The 22332-nt window shown below is 33.7% G+C and overlaps 1 protein-coding gene across 2 annotated transcripts in view; it reads left to right on the top strand.

Annotated features, from left to right (window-relative positions):
* The window catches only part of DYNC2H1 (dynein cytoplasmic 2 heavy chain 1), a 367862-nt gene that overhangs the window by 100158 nt on the left and 245372 nt on the right, over positions 1-22332 (top strand). For both annotated transcript variants that reach the window (XM_065882515.1, XM_065882514.1), the window contains exons 48-55: positions 2701-2831; positions 4075-4323; positions 4832-4940; positions 8077-8190; positions 9225-9367; positions 13605-13689; positions 15481-15635; positions 17168-17305. In XM_065882515.1, coding sequence (XP_065738587.1) covers positions 2701-2831; positions 4075-4323; positions 4832-4940; positions 8077-8190; positions 9225-9367; positions 13605-13689; positions 15481-15635; positions 17168-17305 — 1124 coding nt within the window. The remainder of the gene's footprint in view (positions 1-2700; positions 2832-4074; positions 4324-4831; positions 4941-8076; positions 8191-9224; positions 9368-13604; positions 13690-15480; positions 15636-17167; positions 17306-22332) is intronic.

Raw genomic sequence — 22332 nt, 5'->3', positions numbered from 1 at the left:
GTGCCAGCATTGGGTGTTGTCAGTATTTTCTTATTTTAGCCATTCTGATAAGTGTGTACTGATATGTCATATTGGTTTTATTTTGCATCTTGCTGACAGCTAATGAAGTTGAACATCTTTTCATATGATTAATTGTCTTCTCTCTGTCCTCTTCAGTGAAATGTCTCTTTGTGTCTTTTGCCCATTTTCTAATTGGATTTTTTTTAATATTGAGTTTTTAGAGTTCTTTCTGTATTTTAGATACTATTCTTTTGTCACATATGTGGTTAGCAAATATATTCTCCCACTGTGTAGCTTGTCTTTTCATCTTCTTAATAGAGTCTTTCACAGATTAAAAAAGGTTTTAATTTTATGAAGCTCAGTTTATTAATTTTTCTTTTTAAGGATTTTTTGGTGTTAAGTTTAAGAACTCTGTCTAGTCCTAGATTTTGAAGATTTTCTCCACCTTTTTTTCCTAAATATTTTATAGTTTTATGTTTTAAGTCAGTGGTCCATTTTGAGTGAATTTCTGTGTAAAGAGTGAGACTTAGGTCACGGTTCATTTCTTTGCCTATGGTTGTCCACTTGTTCCAGCACCACTTGTTGAATAGGCTACCCTTCTGCCTTGAATTGCTTTTGCACATTAGTCAAAACTTAATTGTGTAACTCTGTTTCTGGGTTCCTGATTCTGTTCCATTGATGTATATGTCCTTCTGCCAGTACCACACTGAGTTGATTGCTATAGCTGTATAATAAGTCTTAAAATTCGATTGATTCCTTCTTCTTTAAAATTGTTTTAGCTATTTGCCTTTCCATATAAATTTTAGAATAATCTTGTATATATAAACAATGTTGCTGAGATTTGGTAGGAATTGTATTAGTTCTGTGTATTGGTTTGGGAAGAATTGACCTCTTTATTATGTTGATTTTTCCAATCCATGAACATAATATATTTGTCCATTTATTTAGATACTCTTTGCTTTTTTTCATCAGTGTTGTATAGTTTTCAGCATAAGTCCTATAAGGTATTTTGTTAGATTAACACCTAAGACTTTAATTTTTTGGAGCAATTACAGGAAATCAAACTGTATCTTTAGATACAATTAAGTGAAGAAGAGGGGAAGGGCATTCCAGATAAAGGAAAAAACATATGCAAAGAATCAAAGGTTTGAGAAAACTGGGGTATATATTGGAGTACAGAGGGAGATAAGAGATTCAAGCAGTCAGTGGAGCCAAATTGAAGCCAAATTGCAAAGGACCTTGATTAGGAAAAGTGTTTTTTTTAAGGCAGTGGGAAGCTATATGTGATATTGGAGTGCAGTGGTACTATCAGATTTTGTTTTTGTGTTTGTTACTCTAGTAGCAGTGAGGATATATTTGATGGGGTAAAGGCTTGTAGCAGGGATATGAGGTAAGAGGATGCTGCAATAGTCCAGCTGAGAAATGATGAGACATGAAGATAATGAGTTCAGTTTTATGCATGTGTTTGAATGTTTACAAGCTTTTTGAGTGTCTTTTGGGAACTTACATAAAGTTTATCAGTTCTGTGAGGGCAGAAATTATGTTTGTCTTATTCATTACTTATCTCTAACAGGAAGAACGATGTTTAAATACAGGTCTGTGATAGATAAGTGTTTAATGAATGAATGCATGAGTTATATGTCATTAAGCAATTCGAAATATGGGACTAGACTAGAGCTGGGAGACTTGCCTAGAGATACGTAGTGAATCGGTTTTTGGTGTATATTTAGATAGTTGATAATCTAATCCACAGAATAAGATTAAATAATTCCAGGGGAGTATTTAGAATTAAAGCATAATAGGCTGAATTTGGATCCCAGTGAAAATAAAAATATAAGGGATAACACATGCCACAGAGCGGCTGGGCCCGTGAGCCATGGCCGCTGAGCCTGCGCGTCCGGAGCCCATGCTCCACAATGGGAGAGGCCACAGCAGTGAGAGGCCCGCGTACTGAAAAAAAAAAAAAAAAAAAAAAAATATATATATATATATATATATATATATATATATATAAGGGATAAATAGAAAACTGAAAAGGAGTAGTGGTTGTGACTTGATGAGCACGGTAATGTAGATTCAAGGAAAAAAGCTCCATTAAGGAGATGCACACAAGTCATGTTGAGATAATGACTACAACGAAGGTTTGGATTTCGCAATTAGGGTAGCATTGTTGTTCCCAAATAAGAGTTTAGTATAGTGGTTTTGGCAAGTAGAAGATAATGTGAGAAATATGATGGAGAAGGAAAGAAGAACATGAGGTAGCTTGGGGTCTAGGGAAGGTTTGCTGAGTGCAGCATATGACAAGGAGGATACTGATGGAACAGTCTCCCAGAGGAATTGGGAGGCGAAAGCTTCAATAGAATGGTGAACAGATTTTCCTTGTGTGGTAACAGGAACACTGCTATAGATAAATTTAAGGGAAGTTTGTGGGATTTTTATTTTCTAATTAAAATTTGGTTAATTTTTCTTTTATTTTAGAAGTCAGGGCTCTTGATGACATTAGTAAATCTGTGTTCTTTTTCAGGAATAATTTTGAGATTGTTTTATTTATTTGTCAATTCAAAGTAATTAATCTTTGCCTTTCTGGGGATGTTCTTATTTGGACTAATTAAGGTAAAAACAGTTTAGTGTGAAATATATCTACTGATGCTCCCATTATGATTAACACACATAAAACAAAAATATCTTTCATTTCTACAGATAATTTCTATGTTACATGGGGAGCTCGACATAATTCAGGAATAAGGTCAGCCCCAGGACAACCTTTGCCTCCACATGGAAAACCACTTGGAAAACTAAATTCTGCAGATCTTAAGGATGTTATTAAAAAGGTATAATATGAATAATGAATTTGAATTGGGATTTGGTCATGATTAAAGCCATTTTCAAAATATTTATTGTAAGTTTTTTGAGGGCATGAAGTGAAAGATCTTAGAATAGGCAAAACCGGTTTGTATCTTTTGGAATTTAGCCCAGTGTGGCAGATCTAAGTAGGTGCACATGCACTTACACAGGTTAGTGTAAAATTGCTAGGATACATGCTGGAAAAAGGTATCTGAGGTTGGAACTATTAAAAAGGCTTAATATTAATTGGGAAATATAACTGCTAATATTATATTAACAGTTAATATAATATTAACTTTTCATTCTAGAGCGGTGGTCTCAAACTTTAGTGAGCATTAGAATCACTTTGAGAACCAGAAAATATTGATGGCTGGGTCCCATCCGGAGAAATCTGAATTCAATAGGTACTAATCTGAATCTGAAAACAATCAGAAGAGAATCCAAATTTCTGAGACACTTCCAAATGATGTTGATGCTGCTGGTTCACTGAAACTTTTAGTAGCACTGTCCTATGGAGTTTTGTTTGTTTTGTTTTTGAGATTAATTATAATAAGAAGAAACAGTATTATATATGATTACTTTAAAAATTAATATTTATAGTGGAAGTTAGTATGGATTTTATATCAAGAAAAGTCTTTCATGGTCTAGTAAATTTATTTGTTTGCCTGCAATGGATATTGAAAAGTTTGGGAATGTGCGAAAGTTGTTAAATATGTGAAAGCTGTCCTTTCTCTCTTTCTTCACTCTATCGCATAGCTCCTGGCAGGGCATGCTACCTCTTTGTGGGCTTTTGGTTCATTGCTGAGCTGTGTGTAAGAACAAGAGTTCACAAAATATCTTTAGGCAGTACGTTTTGAGAGTTTGGGGATTGTTTTATAGTCTGTGCACACTGATTTGATGTGTAACAAGTGGTAAAAGTTTGAGAGCTTTTGAAGTCTTTATAATTAACCTGCTATCTTACACTGCTTTTTACTAGTTATATTAATGGTGTTCAAAAGTAACTGACTGTTGTGGACCTGTGAACTTGTTTGACATCATGTAAATTTTTCCTTACAAAGTGCCATAAAGCTGGATTACTGGATAGATAAAAGAGTGTGAAACAACATGAATATACTTAACCCCTTTTCTTGAGGGCACCAAAAATATAATCTCTTAATCTAGATAACTAACATTTTATTATGTAATTTGGACTTATATTCATTATATAATACGCTTTGTGATCTTTTGAAGGGTCTTATTCATTATGGACGAGATAACCAGAATTTAGATATTTTACTTTTCCAAGAAGTCCTGGAATATGTGTCTAGGATAGACAGAGTGCTGAGTTTTCCTGGAGGTTCACTTCTGTTAGCCGGATGCAGTGGTGTAGGTCGTCGGACCATCACTTCTTTAGTCAGTCATATGCATGGAGCAGTGCTGTTTTCACCAAAGATTTCCAGGGGATATGAACTGAAGCAGTTCAAAAATGATCTCAAACATGTGAGTGACTCACAGTCTTTTATTTAATTTGGTTTTAAATCACAGTTAGTTATTCTAAAAGCCTTTAAAGACCTTTAAATCTCTGATATGCAACATAGTCTTTATTTTAATTTTGATGATTGTTTTCTCCATAATTGTTACAAAATTATGTTTTTAGCTCTCAGCACCCCAGATTATGGGATGTTATATGGATAGGTAAGCTAAACAAAAAGATGGCATTTAGGACATATGTAGGTGTATTTAAAAATTATCCTCTAGCTTTTAATGTCCTAGATGTAAAATAATTAAATTTCCTCCCAGTAGTATTTGTTTATGAACTGGATTTACTTTCCAAACTATATGGCTAAATTTTGATTATTCAGTGGATTTACTTTCTAGACTATATGGCTAAATTTTGATTACTCAAATATCAATCAATAAAAACAACTTAGTTTACATACAGAATGAAAGTTTTTACCTGTGCCAAAAATATTTAATGTGTACCAAAATGTGTTTTCTTATTGTGCAGGTGCTACATCTTGCAGGTATTGAAGCACAACAAGTAGTTTTACTTCTTGAGGATTATCAGTTTGTACATCCTACATTTTTGGAGATGATCAATAGCCTTTTGTCTTCAGGCAAGTAAATGGGTTCTATTTAAAGAAAATAAAAGTAATGTAAAAATTATTCAAGTACAGTGATCTTATATAAAATTATGTTTCAGAGAATACTTGGCATAGCTTTTATTAAGGTGACATGGGATTAAACATTAAACATGCTCAGAGCAGGAGAACTGAGAAACCCTGTTTTTATAAAACCAAGAGATTGTGGAATTATATAAAAATGATGATTAAATATTGAATATTGATGAATATACTGAAAAATTGGCCCTCTTAACACACTTTTGGTGGGACTATTATAAGTTATAACCTTTTAGGAAAGTTATCAACCAGTACTTATTTAAAAAATGTGTTATAACTGGGCTTCCCTGGTGGTGCAGTGGTTAAGAATCTGCCTGCTCGGGCGTGCCTGGTGGTGCAGTGGTTGAGAGTCTGCCTGCCGATGTAGGGGACGCGGGTTCGTGCCCTGGTCCGGGAGGATCCCACATGCCGTGGAGCGGCTGGGCCCGTGAGCCATGGCCACTGAGCTTGCACGTCCGGGGCCTGTGTTCCGCAACGGGAGAGGCTACAACAGTGAGAGGCCCGTGTACCGCAAGAAAAAAAAAAAAAAAAATCCGCCTGCTAATTCAGGGAACACGGGTTCAAGCCCTGGTCTAGGAAGATCCCACATGCTGTGGATCACCTAAGCCCGTGCGTCCCAACTACTGAGCCTGCTCTCTAGAGCCCTTGAGCCACAACTACTGAAGCCTGCGCGCCTAGAACCTGTGCTTCACAACAAGAAAAGCCACCGCAGAATAGCCCCTGCTCCCCGCAACTAAAGGAAGCCTGCCGCACAGCAACGAAGACCCAATACAGCTAAAAATAAAGAAATAAATAAATTTTAAAAATGTGTTATACCCTTTGATACAGAAATTATATTATGTGTAGAAATTTAACCTATAGAAATAAAAGAACTAGTATGTAAGGAAATATGTAGTATAATTTGTAAAAAAATTTGATAGAACCTCACTGTCCGTCATTAATGGAATAATTGAATAATTATAATATGGCCTTAAATGGGGTTATATAATAGCAGATATATTTCAGATATATGAGGTCTCATATTTCTCGAATTGTGTTGTACTCTTCTTGTCTCTGGAGCCACCTGACCTTTTTGGTGATTTCCTGAGGAGAATACCTGCAATTTCCTGCAATTCTTCCTTTTCTGAAGAATTTATGAAGTTTATTATAATCTCCTTATAATGCATAACCACTGTTAGTAGAATTGGTATGAGGTAGCTTCGTTTTAAACTTGGACTAAGTATTTTGGTACTTAAGTACAAAGTAAACCTTGTTAAAAACTAGTTTTAACTATATGAATTGTTCCATTCTATTTCACCCGAGGACAAAATTTGCATGATGCTCATGTTCCACTCAGGTTTTAATAAATACTTGTTTTGTATCGTGCTAGGTAGACTCTGGGATAAAATAGTTTTTTTTTTTTTTTCAGAAGTTAACAGCTTTGGTTGAAGGAAACATTTATAAAGTGAGGTATCTACACTTTAGTGCTCAAATGAGAAAGACTCTAGTTACACAAGTGGTAGGTCAATTTCTGTCAAAGTGAAGGGAAATGGTATAGTGAAAGTGGTATGTCTTGAGCAAGCTTGAAGTGTTTGCGGCCCTTTTTATAAATAATCTCTTCTGATTTTTAAGGTGCACATTCCTGCATATTGCTTAAATTGTCACTAGATGGAGACCTTGTTCATTTTGGCTGAGATAAACTTGTAGGCCAGATATATACAGGGTTTTTGTATTGGTTTTAATTTCTGAAAGCAAACATCCAGATAAGCATTAACCCAGTAATTATTTTTATTGTAAGATAAATTGGTCTTTTTATCAAGATATAATAGCAAAAATCATAAATAAAGCTAAATTTTGGTAAAGTTAAATTTTGACAACGTTTTTGGCAAAAAAAGTATTTGAAAAATACTTTCAGAGAAAGTACTCAATAGGCCTTTTTGTCTCTTTTTTGTATTTCAAATTCTTGTTCCCTATAGAATATGTAAATAGAGCTAGCTTTCTTTACCAAATTTAAGAAATCGAGGGTATCTTGGTATGGCTGAAATTTAGAGGAAGACATAGAGCACATTTATGTGTGTATGCATTTGAATATGTACATCCTTGGTGGTTGGGGAGCAGTCTGGTACCTCTGAGATTAACCTAAAGAAAAGTAGGTATTCAAACTATGTTGGGCTCTACATGAATGCAGCAAAAGAATTTTCATTTAATCTTACAGTTTCTTGTGAATTACAAATATGTTGGTTTAACAAATATTTATTAAATAACTGGATTTATGGTGGTGAACAAGACAAGCTTCAAACCCTCTATCAAATTCTTATAGTCTTAATCACCTTTGATTTGACTTTCATCATTCTGTTGTATAGTAGCAGGCCATGACTAGTTCTCCTGATTTCTAGTACAAGTTCATTCATTCATTTGATAATTCATTTTTCATTTATTTAACAAATATTTATGTTTTAGATACTTGCTAAGAATGCCCTAAGGTTAATATTGATCATGATCAAATATTTGCCGTCCGGGAATTCAGAATCTAATTGGGCAGGAAAGGGAAGTAATTCATTCATTATTAAATGATGTGGTAAATGCTAAACAGTGATGTTTGGATACTATACACAAGAGAAAGGAATGCTTTACCTAGCATGTGGGTATTCAGGAAAGTCTCATGGACATAGCAGTTGACAAAGTAGTGTCTTGAGGGATAAACAATAATATTAGGGGAAGATAAGGGGCAGAGGAAGACTGTGGGTATAATATTCCAGGAAGAGGGAGTATTTCATTAAATTTTTGGAACACAAAGAAGTTCATTGAGGCTAGAATACAAGGTCTTGTGGGGTTGGGGTAGAGAAGGACTTGGAAAAGCAGATAGATGGCTAGATTATGAACTGTCTTTAATGGTTTGCTTAATCAACTGAAGGCTATAGATGTAGATTTGTGAATAATATAGAGGGTGATAGGGTTTGTTTATTTTTGAAAACAAAGCTTGAATAACATCAGATTATTTGATTACAAAAATAGAAGAAGCATTGTGTGTGTAAAATGTGTTTTGAATTAGTGTAATGCAGGTAAAACTCAAAAGAAATGTAATGTTCTGTAGGTGAAGTTCCTGGACTCTACACTCTTGAAGAATTAGAGCCCTTGCTGTTGCCTCTTAAAGATCAGGCTTCACAGGATGGTTTTTTTGGACCAGTCTTCAATTACTTCACATATAGTAAGTGCCATAGAATTCATTAATCAATTTAAACTATGTTTCATATGAAATAAATACCATTTAATTTGCATTATTTTCTCATTAGCAAATAAGTAGCATAAAGGCTAACCTATAATAAAAACAAGTTAGCAAAATTTTAGTGAAAGGGAAGGGTGAAAGTATGGTAATGTTCTTTGGAATATTTACTTTGTTGCCTTTGTTTTCATGTGGTGAAATTTGTGCTTTAGTACCTCCTATGTTAGAGAATTATTGAACTATTTAGATTGTGCCAGACTCTGTAGTGTTATTTTTTTGGAACTAAAGAAAGTTTGATTACTGCAGGAGTAGTTTCATGTGCACTGTAGATATCTAAAATTGATAAACAAAAAATAAGGCAATGATGGCAGCACCCAGACATGACTATTACATTGATCTTTATTTTTCTAAAAGAACATTTATTATTGATGAAATAGAGACAGTTGTTAAAGAGCTACCCTCCCTTCTGTCCACTTCAAGTTTACAAGGAAATTCTACTACACCTTTAAGAAACAGATCATCTCAATGCTATTTTAAACTGTTTCAGAACATAGAAAATAAAGGAAAGTGTCCAACATAGAAAATAAAGGAAAGTGTCCAAAATCCTTTTTACAAAGGGAAAATGATATTGTCATTGAAAGAAGGAAAGGTATTTCTCCTAAAAGAAAACCAGAGATCAGTTTTGCTTGTGAATAATGAAACAAAAATCCTTGAAAGAAAAATTACAAAATAGAATCCAGTGTCATGTTTGAAAAGTAACAGCAGTATCATACCTTTCTGGATCTTTTATCCTAGCATACACACACACACACACACACACACACACACACACACACACACGTATTTTTTAACCAAAATAAAAATTATACTGTAATACTGTTTCATAGCTTGTTCTTTTTATAAACAGCTCCTACCATCCCATTTCAAAACATTTTAATTTCATAAAACCAGACCATATATAGGTTTCTTCAATTATTATTATTGTAATATTCTAAGAGTATAATTTTCTTATTTTTTAGGAATTCAACAAAACTTGCATATTGTCTTGATAATGGATTCTGCAAATTTAAACTTCATAATAAACTGTGAGAGTAATCCTGCTTTGCATAAGAAATGCCAGGTGTTGTGGATGGAGGGTTGGTCAGATAGCAGTATGAAGAAAGTAAGTTTAATGTTTAAATATGGAAGTAAAAAGTAAGCACATTTTTTTTAAAGTTATTGATTGTCACAACTTCTCTTTGGTGTTTATTATAATATTACCTTAATTGTGGCACTGAAAATCTCTCATAAGTTTGAAAATAACTCTTTTCTTCATACTCTTGTATTTGATAGTTTAGTTGAGTATAGGATTTTAGGTGGAAGATTATGTTCTTAATTAAGGACCACAGAGATATTATTGTACTTTAAAAATTTTATACATTTCATTATTTAGCCTATTATAGGCTAGCTTATGATAAAGATATCACAGCAATAATATTAGCTGTTGTTTAAATTAAAATTTAGATGCTTTTTAAAAAATCTGTCATTGCTATGATATGTGTTCAGAGGGGGAAGAGTTTAAATTGTGAACTTATAGCACCGTCTCAGCTGGAAGCCTTTTATATTGCTTCATTTGAATTAATAATAATTTTCAATATTATCTCTTTGAATGATACTCATATTCCCAGTCATTCATTTCTTTATTTTTGTATAGTAGAAGTGCAGACTAATGCCTGTCATGATTCAGAGGAAGGAGTGTAATTTGAGATAATAGACAAGGTTTTAGAGTTGAGATGATATTTTAGTTAGATTTCAGTAAGTAGGTAAAGGAGAGGAAAGTTATTCTAGTCTGTGGAGGCCAATGAACAAGAGGTATCCATTAAGAATTAGTAATTATTGGGTGCCTAATACATGCCACTATTCCATATATTGGGGATATAGCAGAGAAAAAGACAAAAGTCCCTGCCCTCATGGAATTTACATTCTTTTGGGGGATATTTGGGGGGAAAGCTTTCTAGGTGAAGAACCTGAGATGAGAGCATGCCTGGTGATTCTGAGGATCAGCAAGAAGCCAGTTCATTTGTAACAGAGCGATAAAGGGGAGAGTAGTTGCAGATGAGGTCAGTGAAGTAAGAGAAAGGTTAGGGTGGGGCTTTGGACGCTATTATAAGGATTTTGGCTTTCCTGGAAACAAGTAAGGGATCCCTTGGAGGCTTTTGAGCAAAACTATTCTAATGTTTTAATGGTAATACTCTGGCTTCTGAGCTGAAAATAGACCATAGAAGACAAGGAGGAAGCAGTCATAAAGCTATTGCAGTAATTCGGCAAGAGACGAGGATGGCTTGCTCTCAGGATGTAGTGGTAGAGGTGGTGAGAAGTGGTAGATACTGGGTATGTTTTGCAGTAGAAACGATAAGATTTGTTGACAAATTGTAATAAGGTGTAAGGGAAAGTGGGGAGTTAAGGATACCTCCAAGTCTGTTGGCTTGAGCACCTGGAAGGATGGAATACCTGTCAGTTGAGGGGAGACTCTGAGAAGAACATTTTGGGAGGAGAATATGAGGCTTTCAGTTTTAGATGTGTGAAATATGAGGTGTTAAGACGTCTGAGTTGGAAGATTGAGAAGACATTTGGATATATGAGAACAGGGGAAAAGGTCAGGCATACAGGTAAAATTGTGGGAATTATCAGAGTATAGCTGGCATTTAAAGCTGTGAGAAAAAATATCACTAAGGAAGTGAATGTTGGCAAAGAGAGGAGAGATGCAAAGGCCGAACTCTGGGGCACTTCAACATTAAGAGGTTGAGATGAAGAACAGGAACCAGCAAAGGATACTGAGAAGGAACTGCTTGGGAAATAGGAAAGCAGGAGAGCGTGTAGACAAGTGAAGCCTAGAAGACAGCATTTCAAAGGAGTGAGGAAGGATGAATGGTGACACATGAAGGTAGACAAGGCCTGGGAACTGATCGTTGCATTTAACAGCATGGCGTTCATTAGTGACTTTGAAGCAGTTTCAGTTAGTAGTGGAGAAAAAACATATTGACATGCGTTTCAGAAAGAATGAGAAGAGTGGAGAGTGAATATGGTTGCCTCTTTTGAGGAATTTTGTTATGAAGTAGAAGATAAAAATGGATCAGTAACTGGAGGAAGTGGGGGTTAAAATGTTTTCTTTCTTTTTTAAAAATATTTTAAGTTGAGACAAACTGTAGCATTTTCATACACTGTTGGGAATGCAAAAAAGATGCAAAACATGTATGTTACATGAAAGACAGGGGAAAATTGCTAGAGCAACATCCTTGGGTAGTAGACAGCATATGGGTCTATTGCACAAATGAAACGATTAAGGATAAGCCTTTGCTTGTAGAATGGAAGCATTATCCTTAATAACAGGAAGGGAAGCAGAGTACAGGGGCACAGTTCCAAGTAGGTGGGCAAGTGTGGTATGGGAAGTTTTGGACACTTCTGGATGTTTCTATTTTCCCAGTGAAATACGAGGTAAGATTATCAGTTGAGAGAAAAGTTGAGGGAACAGATTTTGGAGTCTTGAAGAGAGATTAGAGGATATGCAAAATAGTAGTTTGGAAGAGGGAAAGAGTGAAAGGTTTAGGAGAATGGAATATAATAGCTAGGTAGCATTAAGGGTTCACGTGAGGTTAGTGATTATAAAGTTCAGTGAGGCCAATCAGCATAGTTGTGTGTTTTTTCTCCAATTACATGTGCACTCATAGGTGCAGACCTTCAATAGGTGGTGACTTGCATTTAACCAGGATTGGGGCTTTGCTTTGCTACTCGAGTATGACAAAGCAAGTGAAGGCCAAGGGAGCTGAGAAATTATGGTAGGAAGATGGTGAATGACAGTATAAAGGTTGTTAAATTAATAGATCGTAGGTCTTGGTGGAGTCTGAGGATGATTGACATTGCAAATGGAATGAGCTGGGAAGGCAGGAGTGTAGTGGTAGAAGAGTGGGATGTTTGAAAGTGAGATTATGAAATGATTGCAGTTGCTGTTAGTGACAGGATATCAGGGTGTGACCCTTTGAAGTGGGGGTGAGTGGCCGGGAAAAAGGTGATAGAAAACAGAAGGAGAAGAATTCAAGGAATCGAGAGGTCAGGGTATTAATAGGAATTAATAGGGTTAATATACGTATTCAATTCTTTTTAGAAAGTGCCATTTTTATCCCCAAAGAGGGAGAGTGGAGGCAAAGGGGAATGTGGGTAAATCCAGGCAGGAAAACTTTGCTAATGTAGAATATCGTTTAGGGATAGAATGTTTCCTACCCCTCCCAACTTTATTGAGGTATAATTGACACATAAAATTGTATATATTTAAGGTATACAACATGTTGTTTTGTATATTTTTATGTTGTGAAATGATTACCACAATCCCGCTAACTAATATAAGGGATACAATTTTAAAGAAAGTTTCCAAAGAAACAAATTTCCATTGATTTAAAAGGGTATATTTAAAATATTCTCACAGTTGCTTAAGTGTTTTTTCAGAAATCAGTGAAGGTATTTGAAAAAATAAATGTTCTTTGGCTCAAGAACCATGGCACTTTCAAACTTTCCATTAGTTAAGGAATCTTTTGGCTTAATGGTTTATTCAGTCTGAGAAATTCAGAAAACGATTTTTTGACCTAATTACCTAGATTACTTGTACTTCCTCTTGTTAGGAATGTTAACTGTATCAGATGAAAGAAGTTGAAGGTTTTGGCTTAATTTTAAAATTTCAGAGTTCTACTTATTTATTTTCTTTTTCCCAGAAATAGAGTTAAAAATTTTTTTTGTATATTTTAAAATAGTATTCTTATAAGATTATAATATTTTCTTTAATAATGATGATATCTGTTCATGAAACTTTATTTTCTTATTTGTGATACTGGCAAAAACCTAGCTGTAGACAATAGATAGTTTTTAGAATTATCAATTATGTTGATGGCAGTTATGTTAATTATCAATTATGAAATTATTTTTGTTTAGTTTTAGTTATTTCTTATTTAAGAAAGCTAAGCTTTCTTCCTATTCCTTTATGCCATGAAGGCATTTTATTAGTTTGATGCCAAATAAAACATTTATTTTATTATTTTACTATTTTAAATGGCATCTGTGATTATTTTCTAATTCAATCAAAAATGTGATTTTCTTCATTTCAAAAACTCTAATCAGTTTTCAAGCGAGATGTTGAAGCTTTTCTATGTGCTATTAATTTGCAATACATTAATGGTTGATATGTGTCAAAATCTTGACTAGGAAATAATGTCCTCTAAAGAATCCTAGAAGAAAAGTCCAATTGAGACTGTTTCTTTTTTTCTTTTTTTGGTGTGTGTGTGTGTTAAAGGTTTTTTAACCTCTGATATTGGATTTACTTAAACTTTTTTCCTACTGAATTGAGGTTTAAAGAAATGCTCTTCCTATTTTAGATACCTGAAATGTTATTCAGTGAAACAGGTGGTGAAGAAAAATATAGCGACAAAAAAAGAAAAGAAGAAAAGAAAAAAAATTCAGGTAGTATTTTGATGAAATTGACTTTATCTGATTTTTATTGGTGAAATAATTTCTGATTTCTAATGTTATAGATCCATTAAAGATCCATGATGATTATGAACTGGAATAATGCTAAACTAACTAAGTTAGGTTTTTTGGTGCAAACTAAACTTTAAAGCCCTCTTTTTTAAAAACTAATGTTTATGTCATTTCATATAGGACCTAACAGCATATCTGTTGTTTAAAATTAAGACATTAGAAATTTACATTTTTGACCCAGATGATCTAAAGGACTTACTTATATAGGGTTTTGGGCTAATAGCCTAAACTTTTCATATTAGCTTATCACTTAGGTATGTCAAAGCACTCAATTCATATGCAAAACTGTGTTATGATTCTTTGAGTATGGACATAATATTTTCTTAACTATAATGTTCTCATTATTTTCTCCATTTCCACATTAACTTTGACTGTGGTCTTTTTCTTTTATACCATAGCATATTTATTCATTTATTTAATCTAACCATCTAATTATTAAATATTTATTGAACTTGTTTTATATTAGGTACTGGACTGGATACTGGAGATGACTTAGGATAATCTAGTGGTAGCAAGAAATATGTTATATATAAACATAATATTTTGCCATAGCAGGATAAGTGATGGTAGAAGTTTATATGAAGTACATTGGAAAGTAAAGCCTCTACCTAGCAGATACTAAAGGAAATGCACTTTGCCCAGACAGGCAGTTTGGGGAAGGTCATTCTGGTTAGAGTGACTAGCATGGAAAAGGCTTGAAGAAATAAAATAGGCATTTTTATGGAACTATAAATACCCTGAAGGGCTAAGACATAGGATATAATAAATAGTAGAGTACTAGATGAAGAGAAAAAGGTAGACATGGTTGGGTAAGGAAGAGCCTTCCATGTCATGCTAAAGAAGGAATTTGGATTCTGACTTGTGGGTAATTTGGAATAATTGAGAGATTTTTGGTAGAGATGTAACCAGAGGCTTGTTTTAGAAACGTAAGTCTCTGCGTCTACCCCTTTCTTCAGTTATGAAAAATAGATTAGTGTACAGAGAAACCAGAGGTACTGTAGACCAGTATAGAAGGCTATTGCCTTCTAATCTAAGAGGAAGAAATGGACTTGGGGAGATATTAGGAGGTAATCTAAAGAGGACTTGGTTATGTAATGGCTGTTGAATGCAAGGAAGAAGAAGGATGCAAGAATATTTCTCAGGGTTCTGCTTGGAAAATTCATTAGAAGTTGATTTTATTCACTGAGGTAGGGAATATAGAGGGAAATAGGTTGAGACCACGAGAGGGAGATGGTATGTTTGGTCATGTATATATTGGATCTAATGGGAGCTTGTTCTTAATTTTTTGGCTTTTGAAGTCCTGTTTCTCCCTGTGTAAATAAGAGTGGATAGGTGTTACTTGGTTTGGTATCTCTTTTCCATTCAAGTAGCTTTTAGTGAGCTTACTTTTGGATTACATGTTATGTAGTTCCAGTTAATTTATATGTTATGACAAGCTATAGATTTATCTTTCTTGCAGTAATAAAAATTGTCAGGGGAAATATATTACAGTGGAAGGATAGAGACCAATGAAATTAATAATACAAAATTAATAAGAAAAATGGAAGTTGTGAATGGATAGGAATGCCTGTGCACCTTTAAGGCAAAGATGTTATCTCATATTTATAATTTCATTGCGTAGAAGTATCTGGCAAGAATAAATATAGTTAAGTTCATTTTCTCTAATTCTTAATGGATCGTACTTATATTAAGTCATTTTTTTTCTCTTTCTAGTTGATCCTGATTTTCTAAAATCATTTTTATTAATCCACGAGTCTTGTAAAGCATATGGTGCTACACCAAGCCGATATATGACCTTTTTACGTGTGTATTCTGCCATTAGTAGCAGCAAGAGAAAGGAATTATTAAAAAGACAAAGTCATTTGCAGGTACAATATTGGTAATCTTAAATTATTTTATCTATACATAGGGGACAAGGATTATATAAATCACAATGCCATATTGCCATATTTAATATAAATAAATATTGTACTGTATTAAATGTCTTGGAAAACTGTCTCACTTACCTGTCTTTATAGCCCACTAGATTATAGTAATGGTTTTGTAATTTTTTTTTTGTTTGAATAATTATTTCTTCACTGCATGGTATTTATGTGTTTTTGATAGTTTATGGTGCTGTCTTTAAATGTCTTTTTCATATGAATGTGTTTTAGAAATCAGAAATGCCTATTATTAACACGTAATATCCAATATTATGCTTTATAATAAACTTTAAATTATATTTATAATTATATTTTATAAATATATTCTTAAAATTATATTTTATAAACATATTCTTATCCATGTCACTTGACTTGGTACGTTCTGAACAGTTTTCTTTTTGTATTTCTCTAACTGCAGAGCTTAAACTTAAGTATGGTATTAGAATGTCAGCTTCAGATTCTGTCAGAGAGAATTTCCTCTGCCAAGTCCTTGCTTCTCTTTGTGAGGGTCGTAAACTAGGAACATTAATTGGCAGAGTTATCTTTATTCTTCTTTCTAATGATTCACTTTCATTTATATTAAGCCACTAACTCTACATGCTTTGGAGGGGTAATTTCCTGATTTAGTTCTCTATGGTGTTTCAGGTAAATCACTTAAACTCACTGAGTTGCAGCTTAATTGGGTGAATGTGTTGAGTACATTAGATAAAATTCAAATGTAAAGAACCAGCATGATGCCTGTCCTCTGTGCTGGGTGCTCAGTAAATACTATTTACATTCCTTTTTTTTGCCATTACTATCTTTCCAAATCTTCTGATTTGTTATATGACAAAAACCCAATCATATTAAAGAAGAGAGGGAATACTTTTCATGTTTATTCCTTGGATTATCCATGGGCCGTGGAATGGGGTGTTATAATGGCCAGGCATGTTATAATAGCCAGGGTCAAACAACCACCCAAAGAATAGCTGAAGCATTTTGAGTGATTGCTTACCAGACCCATTTGTAAGGCAGTCTCTTATAAAATAGTTGGGTAGCGGACAGACAAACCAAGTCACGTCCAATATAAAAAGAGTGGCCCCTGAGTCCTTCTGCCCAACCAATGAGACTGAAAAATGGGAAAGGTTTACAGAATATTTTTTCTTTTCTATTTTCCTTCCTGTCTAATGCAGTGAGTAAAAACCCTACTATTTAAGCTATCTAATATCTAATATATGTTGATCTGTTCAGCTTTACTGTGATGTTTTAAAATCTGTCTTTCTCTAAAGCCTCTGTGGAGTCTTTTACTACATCTTAATGAGTACACAGTTGAATAAATTATTATAATCAGCAAGATGAAAATACCTGAGTCCACTTGCAAATGTAGTATATGTACACATTTACATTTATGCTTGATTCTTTCTTATAGACTTTGTTTACTGTATGTATATAAAATTCCTTTTCTTTTAATACTGTCAATCAACATTTTATTAATGTAGGCTGGTGTATCTAAACTAAATGAAGCTAAAGCTCTCGTGGATGAACTGAACAGAAAAGCCGGAGAACAAAGTGTATTACTTAAAACTAAGCAGGATGAAGCAGATTCTGCTCTTCAAGAGATCACGGTATCAATGCAGGTAATGTTTAGAGTAAGCTCAGCGATGCAAACGTTAGAAAGGTCATTTATGCCTGATTGTCAGTCAGTGTGAAAGTAACATTTTTACTTATGTGGATTTAAAAAATATTGCTTGTCTGTGCTGAGTAGACTGATAGCGTTGTGTACTTGAACTTTTGTGGAAGAGTGTGTTATTTTCCCATATTGTTTGAAATCAAAACTATATTATCCTCAATTGTTCATACACTAATTTATCTATAATATAAAAATATAAACATTTTAATTGGTATAGATTTGTCTGTAACTGATTTTGTTTACCCTCTGTTAGTTAATATTTCCTTTTATTTTTCTTAATATCTCTTTTAGGCTTCAGGGGTTTTCCCTGTTTTAAATATTCTCAAGATTTACAAAATCTTTATTCATTCTATTTATACTTTCATGATATTTTTAATATTTTGTTTATATCCTCTTTTAACATTGCCTTTCTTTTGTTGAACCCTCTCAAGGGAGATTTCTCTCTGTTCTTTCTTGCTTGGGTATTCTTTTACATTTGCACACCCTCTCAGTATGCTCCTGTCCATTACCTTGCTTTTTAGTACTGATTACATACTGATTACCACCAAATCCATCTTTTTTGTCCTTCAGCCTTATCCTTCCTCTGAACTTCAGACTCAAGTAGCTGATTATCTGTTAGACATGTCTTCTTGAAAGTCTCACAATTCAAAACAGATTAAAAACTGAACTTATAATTTCCTTTTCTGTATTCCTTTCCTCAGTTTATGGTACTACACTATAGCTAATTATTCAAGACAGAATTTATAAATTATGTTAGATTTCTGTTCCCTCAATTCATGACTCTAATGAATCATTAAATTCTGTTAGTTTTACCTCCCTGATTTGTCTTAAATATGTTTCCCCATCTCAATGTGGGTGACTATTAACCTTACTTGAAGTCCAATGCCTCTTTTATTTAAATTAACTTCAGTGTTTATCAGACTAGTGTATATATCTCAGTAAAAGTAAATAGCATAAAAAAGTCTTAAAAATAACAAAGTTGGAGGGCTTATGATATAAAGACTTACTATAAAGCTGCAGTAGTCAAGGTAGGGTAATATTGGTGTAATGATAGGCATAGCGACTATCGGAACCCTGTGGCATCCAGAAACAGACTCATGCATACATGGTCAATTAATTGTATACAAAAATACTGTTTAAATGGGGAAAGGGTGATCTTTTTAAAAAGTGGTACTGGAATATTTGGAGATCCATGAAGAGAGGAAAAAAAAAACCTCAAGCCTTTACCTTACAACTTATATGAAAAGTAACTCGACATGGATCATAGACCTAAATGTAGAGCATAAAATTATAAAACTTTAGAAGAAGATATGAGAGAAAATCTTTATGATGTTGGGTGAGGCAGAGCTTTCTTAGATATGATACCAAAATAGAAGAAGAAAATAAATGATAAATAGGATCTTATCAAAATTAAAACCTGTGCTCTTTGAAATAAATTCCAAAGAAAATGAAAGGCAAGTCACAGACTGGGAGAAAATATTTACAAACATGTATTTGATAAAAGACTTGTATCCAGCATGTATAGAAGTGATTACAACTCAATACTAATAAAACTAACAATACAATTTAAAAATAGGCAAAAGATTTGAACCTGCCCTTCATGAAAAAAGACTTATAAAGGGGCCAGTAAATATATGAAAAGATAGATGCTCAACATCATTAATCAGCAAGGAAATGTAATCCCCTTATTTTTTAGTATGAGACCTCATTCTAGCCCTTAGCTTTGTAGTGCTTAGCCTGGTAATTACAAATCCAGAGCTTCTTTGACTGAGTTTCTCAGAAGAGTAACCTTTTTTCCAAACTTCTGATAGTTGGGAAGGGGAGTGGTATGACTCCATAAACTGCGTATTTAAAAATGTGTTCTAAATATTCTGTGAAGACTTCACAAGCCCTCAGCTATTTTTTAATTTTCATCAGCCACCTGCAGCATTCTCTCCTAGAGCCTTCTGGCTTGTTTCATTTTTTGCCTGGTTACAGCTGCTGTCCTGAGATCATTCTTTATCATCTTGGTTTACGCCTTCGTTTCTGTGGAGCCTATCCCCAAAAGCTTTGTGAGAAAGGATACATGGGCGATAAATTTTGAGATCTCACATATATGAACATTCTTCTCTGTCCTTGGTTGGTTGGTTGGTTGTGTGCTGGGAATAGTATTCTGGATTTTGAAGGCATTGTTCCATTTTCTCCTAGATTCCATTGTTGTGATTGAAACACTCAAAGCTATTTTAATTCCTGATCTGTTTTGGGGTGACTTGTTGTTTTTTATTTTCTCACTTGGAATCTATTTTAGATCTTTGTTTCCATTTTTCTGAAAGATGTGGTGATTTGCTTTGGTTTAGGTTTATTTTCATCTACTGTGTCCAGTGTGGGTTCTTTCTACCTGAAAATTTATCTCCTTCAGTTCTGGGAAATCTCCTTAAATTATTCTATTGATAAATCCTTTTCCTTTATTTCTCTGTTCTTGCTTTTTAGAATTCTTATTATTTGGGCTTTGGGCTTACTGGTCTGGTTCTCTAATTTTCTTAATATTTTCTCACTTTTTTTCTTCTCTATGTGCTCTACTTTCTTCAAAATTTCTTCAACTTTATTTTTTAACCCTCCTATTGAGTTTTTCATTTCTGTTAAATTATTTCTCAGGAGATTTAAAAAAATCTCTAGATGTTTCCTTTTGGCAGTAGTGTCCTTATTTGTTATTGTCTCATTGTTGCAGTATCTCCAACTAGCTCTCAGAGGATATTTTATGAAGTTTTATTTTTCCTGAATATTTTTTTTCTTCTGAATATGTTTTATTATTATTTTTCTTATATGATTGCTTTATTCTCAGTTAAAGAATAATTCTTAGTTATTCACAAAAAAAGCTTTCTTTTCATGTTTGGTCATCTTCATTGAAAATCTGAGCGTGGAAGGGAGGTTTGTTTATTGTGAACTTCTCAAGAGGAGAAGATCTGGACTGATTTGAATGGCATAAGCAAAAGATTTCACCTGGCATGTCAAAACAAATTCCTTGGCAGATGGAAAATCTTCAAAGCAATAACATTTGCAGATAATTGATGATTATATACACATTCAGTGTTTACAAGATAAATTTATGGACTGCCTGACCTGGAAGTAATAGATCAGATAATAAATTTAATTTTCATACTGTAAAACTTTAGCATAATTTTTTATCAAGGAATTTTAGAACCAAGTAATATAAATATTTATCTGAAGCAGCTAGTCATTTTTATTGTTAAGAATATGTATCAAATACTTTTTTTTCCCTTCAGGAAATTGAAGGCATCGTTCCGTATTCTCCTAGCTTCTGTTGCTGCGATTGGAACGCCTTTAAATTTCTTACCTTTAAAGAGTAATTTGAAAAAAGTAAAAGCTTCATAAAGAATAATATCATTGATAACTATATATTTACAAAAGGAAAATATTCAGCACTCCGTGTGCCTATGTACCTTCAAACTAGTGAACATTATTAAGATACATTGAGTACTATGCTATTCTTTTCTCTGGACTGTTCTGGGAAGAGGTATTTCTAAGACTGTAGCTAATTGTATTATTTAGTAGAGACCCAGAAGAATAACTCTGCATCTTGTATTATAAGTTAATAATTTTGCTCAACTATAAATTGGAGACATTTCTGTTTGTTATTTTATACATAAGTATGGTAGGGAGAGACAGCTTAAATACCAAACCATACAACTTTTAAAGCTAGCAACTCTAGGTTTGTGACATAAGGAAAGAACACACTAAATGCTGTAGTCACTCAGAATAGATATAACTTACAATTGGAATAGTTTAATAAAACACGAAGCACGTGAATTGGGCCTGTAAGGGTGATTTTGATATTGTGGAGATGGAGAAAAGAACTTTCCCTGTTGAGGAGCGGTAGCAGAGATACACAGGTAGAAATGCTTGTGGAACATAGAAGATATCAATTGCGCTCACGTGTCAGGTACCTGAAGAATCAATATATTGGCAATAGGACACAAGGCGTTAGTATTGTTCTTGTTGTTGGTTTAAACAACAGAAATTTATTCCAGTTCAGGAAGGGAGAGAGAGAGAGAAGAAAATTCTCTGGTCTCTTCTTTTTTTGATTTAATTGAGATATAATTGACTCATAGCACAATATTAGTTTCAGGTGTACAATGATTCTGTATATGTATATAATGTGACATGATTACCACAATAAGTCTAGAGAGGATGCCAAGCATTAGTTTTTAAACTCCTTGAATGATTATAATATGGTTGAGAATCACTGTTGTTACGATTCTTGGAAGGTTTCTTGACAAATTTTTTCCCTTGGTTTTTTTTATAGTATAATAAATAAATAAGTCAGACACAAACATTCATAATGTTCATCCATTTTTATATATGTGAGACCCTTGATTTTTGTATTCATGAGCAAAGAGGTCATGTGTTAATATATCATTTAGTGTTCTTTGAATCTTTACTAATTTTTGTTCATATATTTGCCATATTATTGTGTCATGATTTCAATTATTTTTTTTTTAAAGCCTGCTCTTTTTTTTAAATGCTTGGCTTTTTATTTATTTATTTATTTATTTATTTATTTATGGCTGTGTTGGGTTTTCATTTCTGTGCGAGGGCTTTCTCTAGTTGCGGCAAACGGGGGCCACTCTTCATCGCGGTGCGTGGGCCTCTCACTATCGCGGCTTCTCTTGTTGTGGAGTACAGACTCCAGACGTGCAGGCTCAGTAGTTGTGGCTCACGGGCCCTGTTGCTCCGCGGCATGTGGGATCTTCCCAGACCAGGGCTCGAACCTGTGTCCCCTGCGCTAGCAGGCAGATTCTCAACCACTGCGCCACCAGGGAAGCCCTCAATTAATTTTTGTCTAAAATAAAGTCTAGAAACAAACTTCTAATACACTATAGATTGTCTCTAAGAATTATTAGTATTCTACTATTAGAATTATAGAAGACTTCTATTTTCAGTTTTCTTATTTATGAAATAAGCATAATAATATTT

This window comes from Phocoena phocoena, chromosome 8 (assembly GCF_963924675.1).
Source record: "Phocoena phocoena chromosome 8, mPhoPho1.1, whole genome shotgun sequence".
In the NCBI taxonomy this organism is placed as follows: domain Eukaryota; kingdom Metazoa; phylum Chordata; class Mammalia; order Artiodactyla; family Phocoenidae; genus Phocoena; species Phocoena phocoena.
Note: the sequence above shows the minus strand (reverse complement) of the source record. Positions and strands in the feature narration are given on the sequence as shown.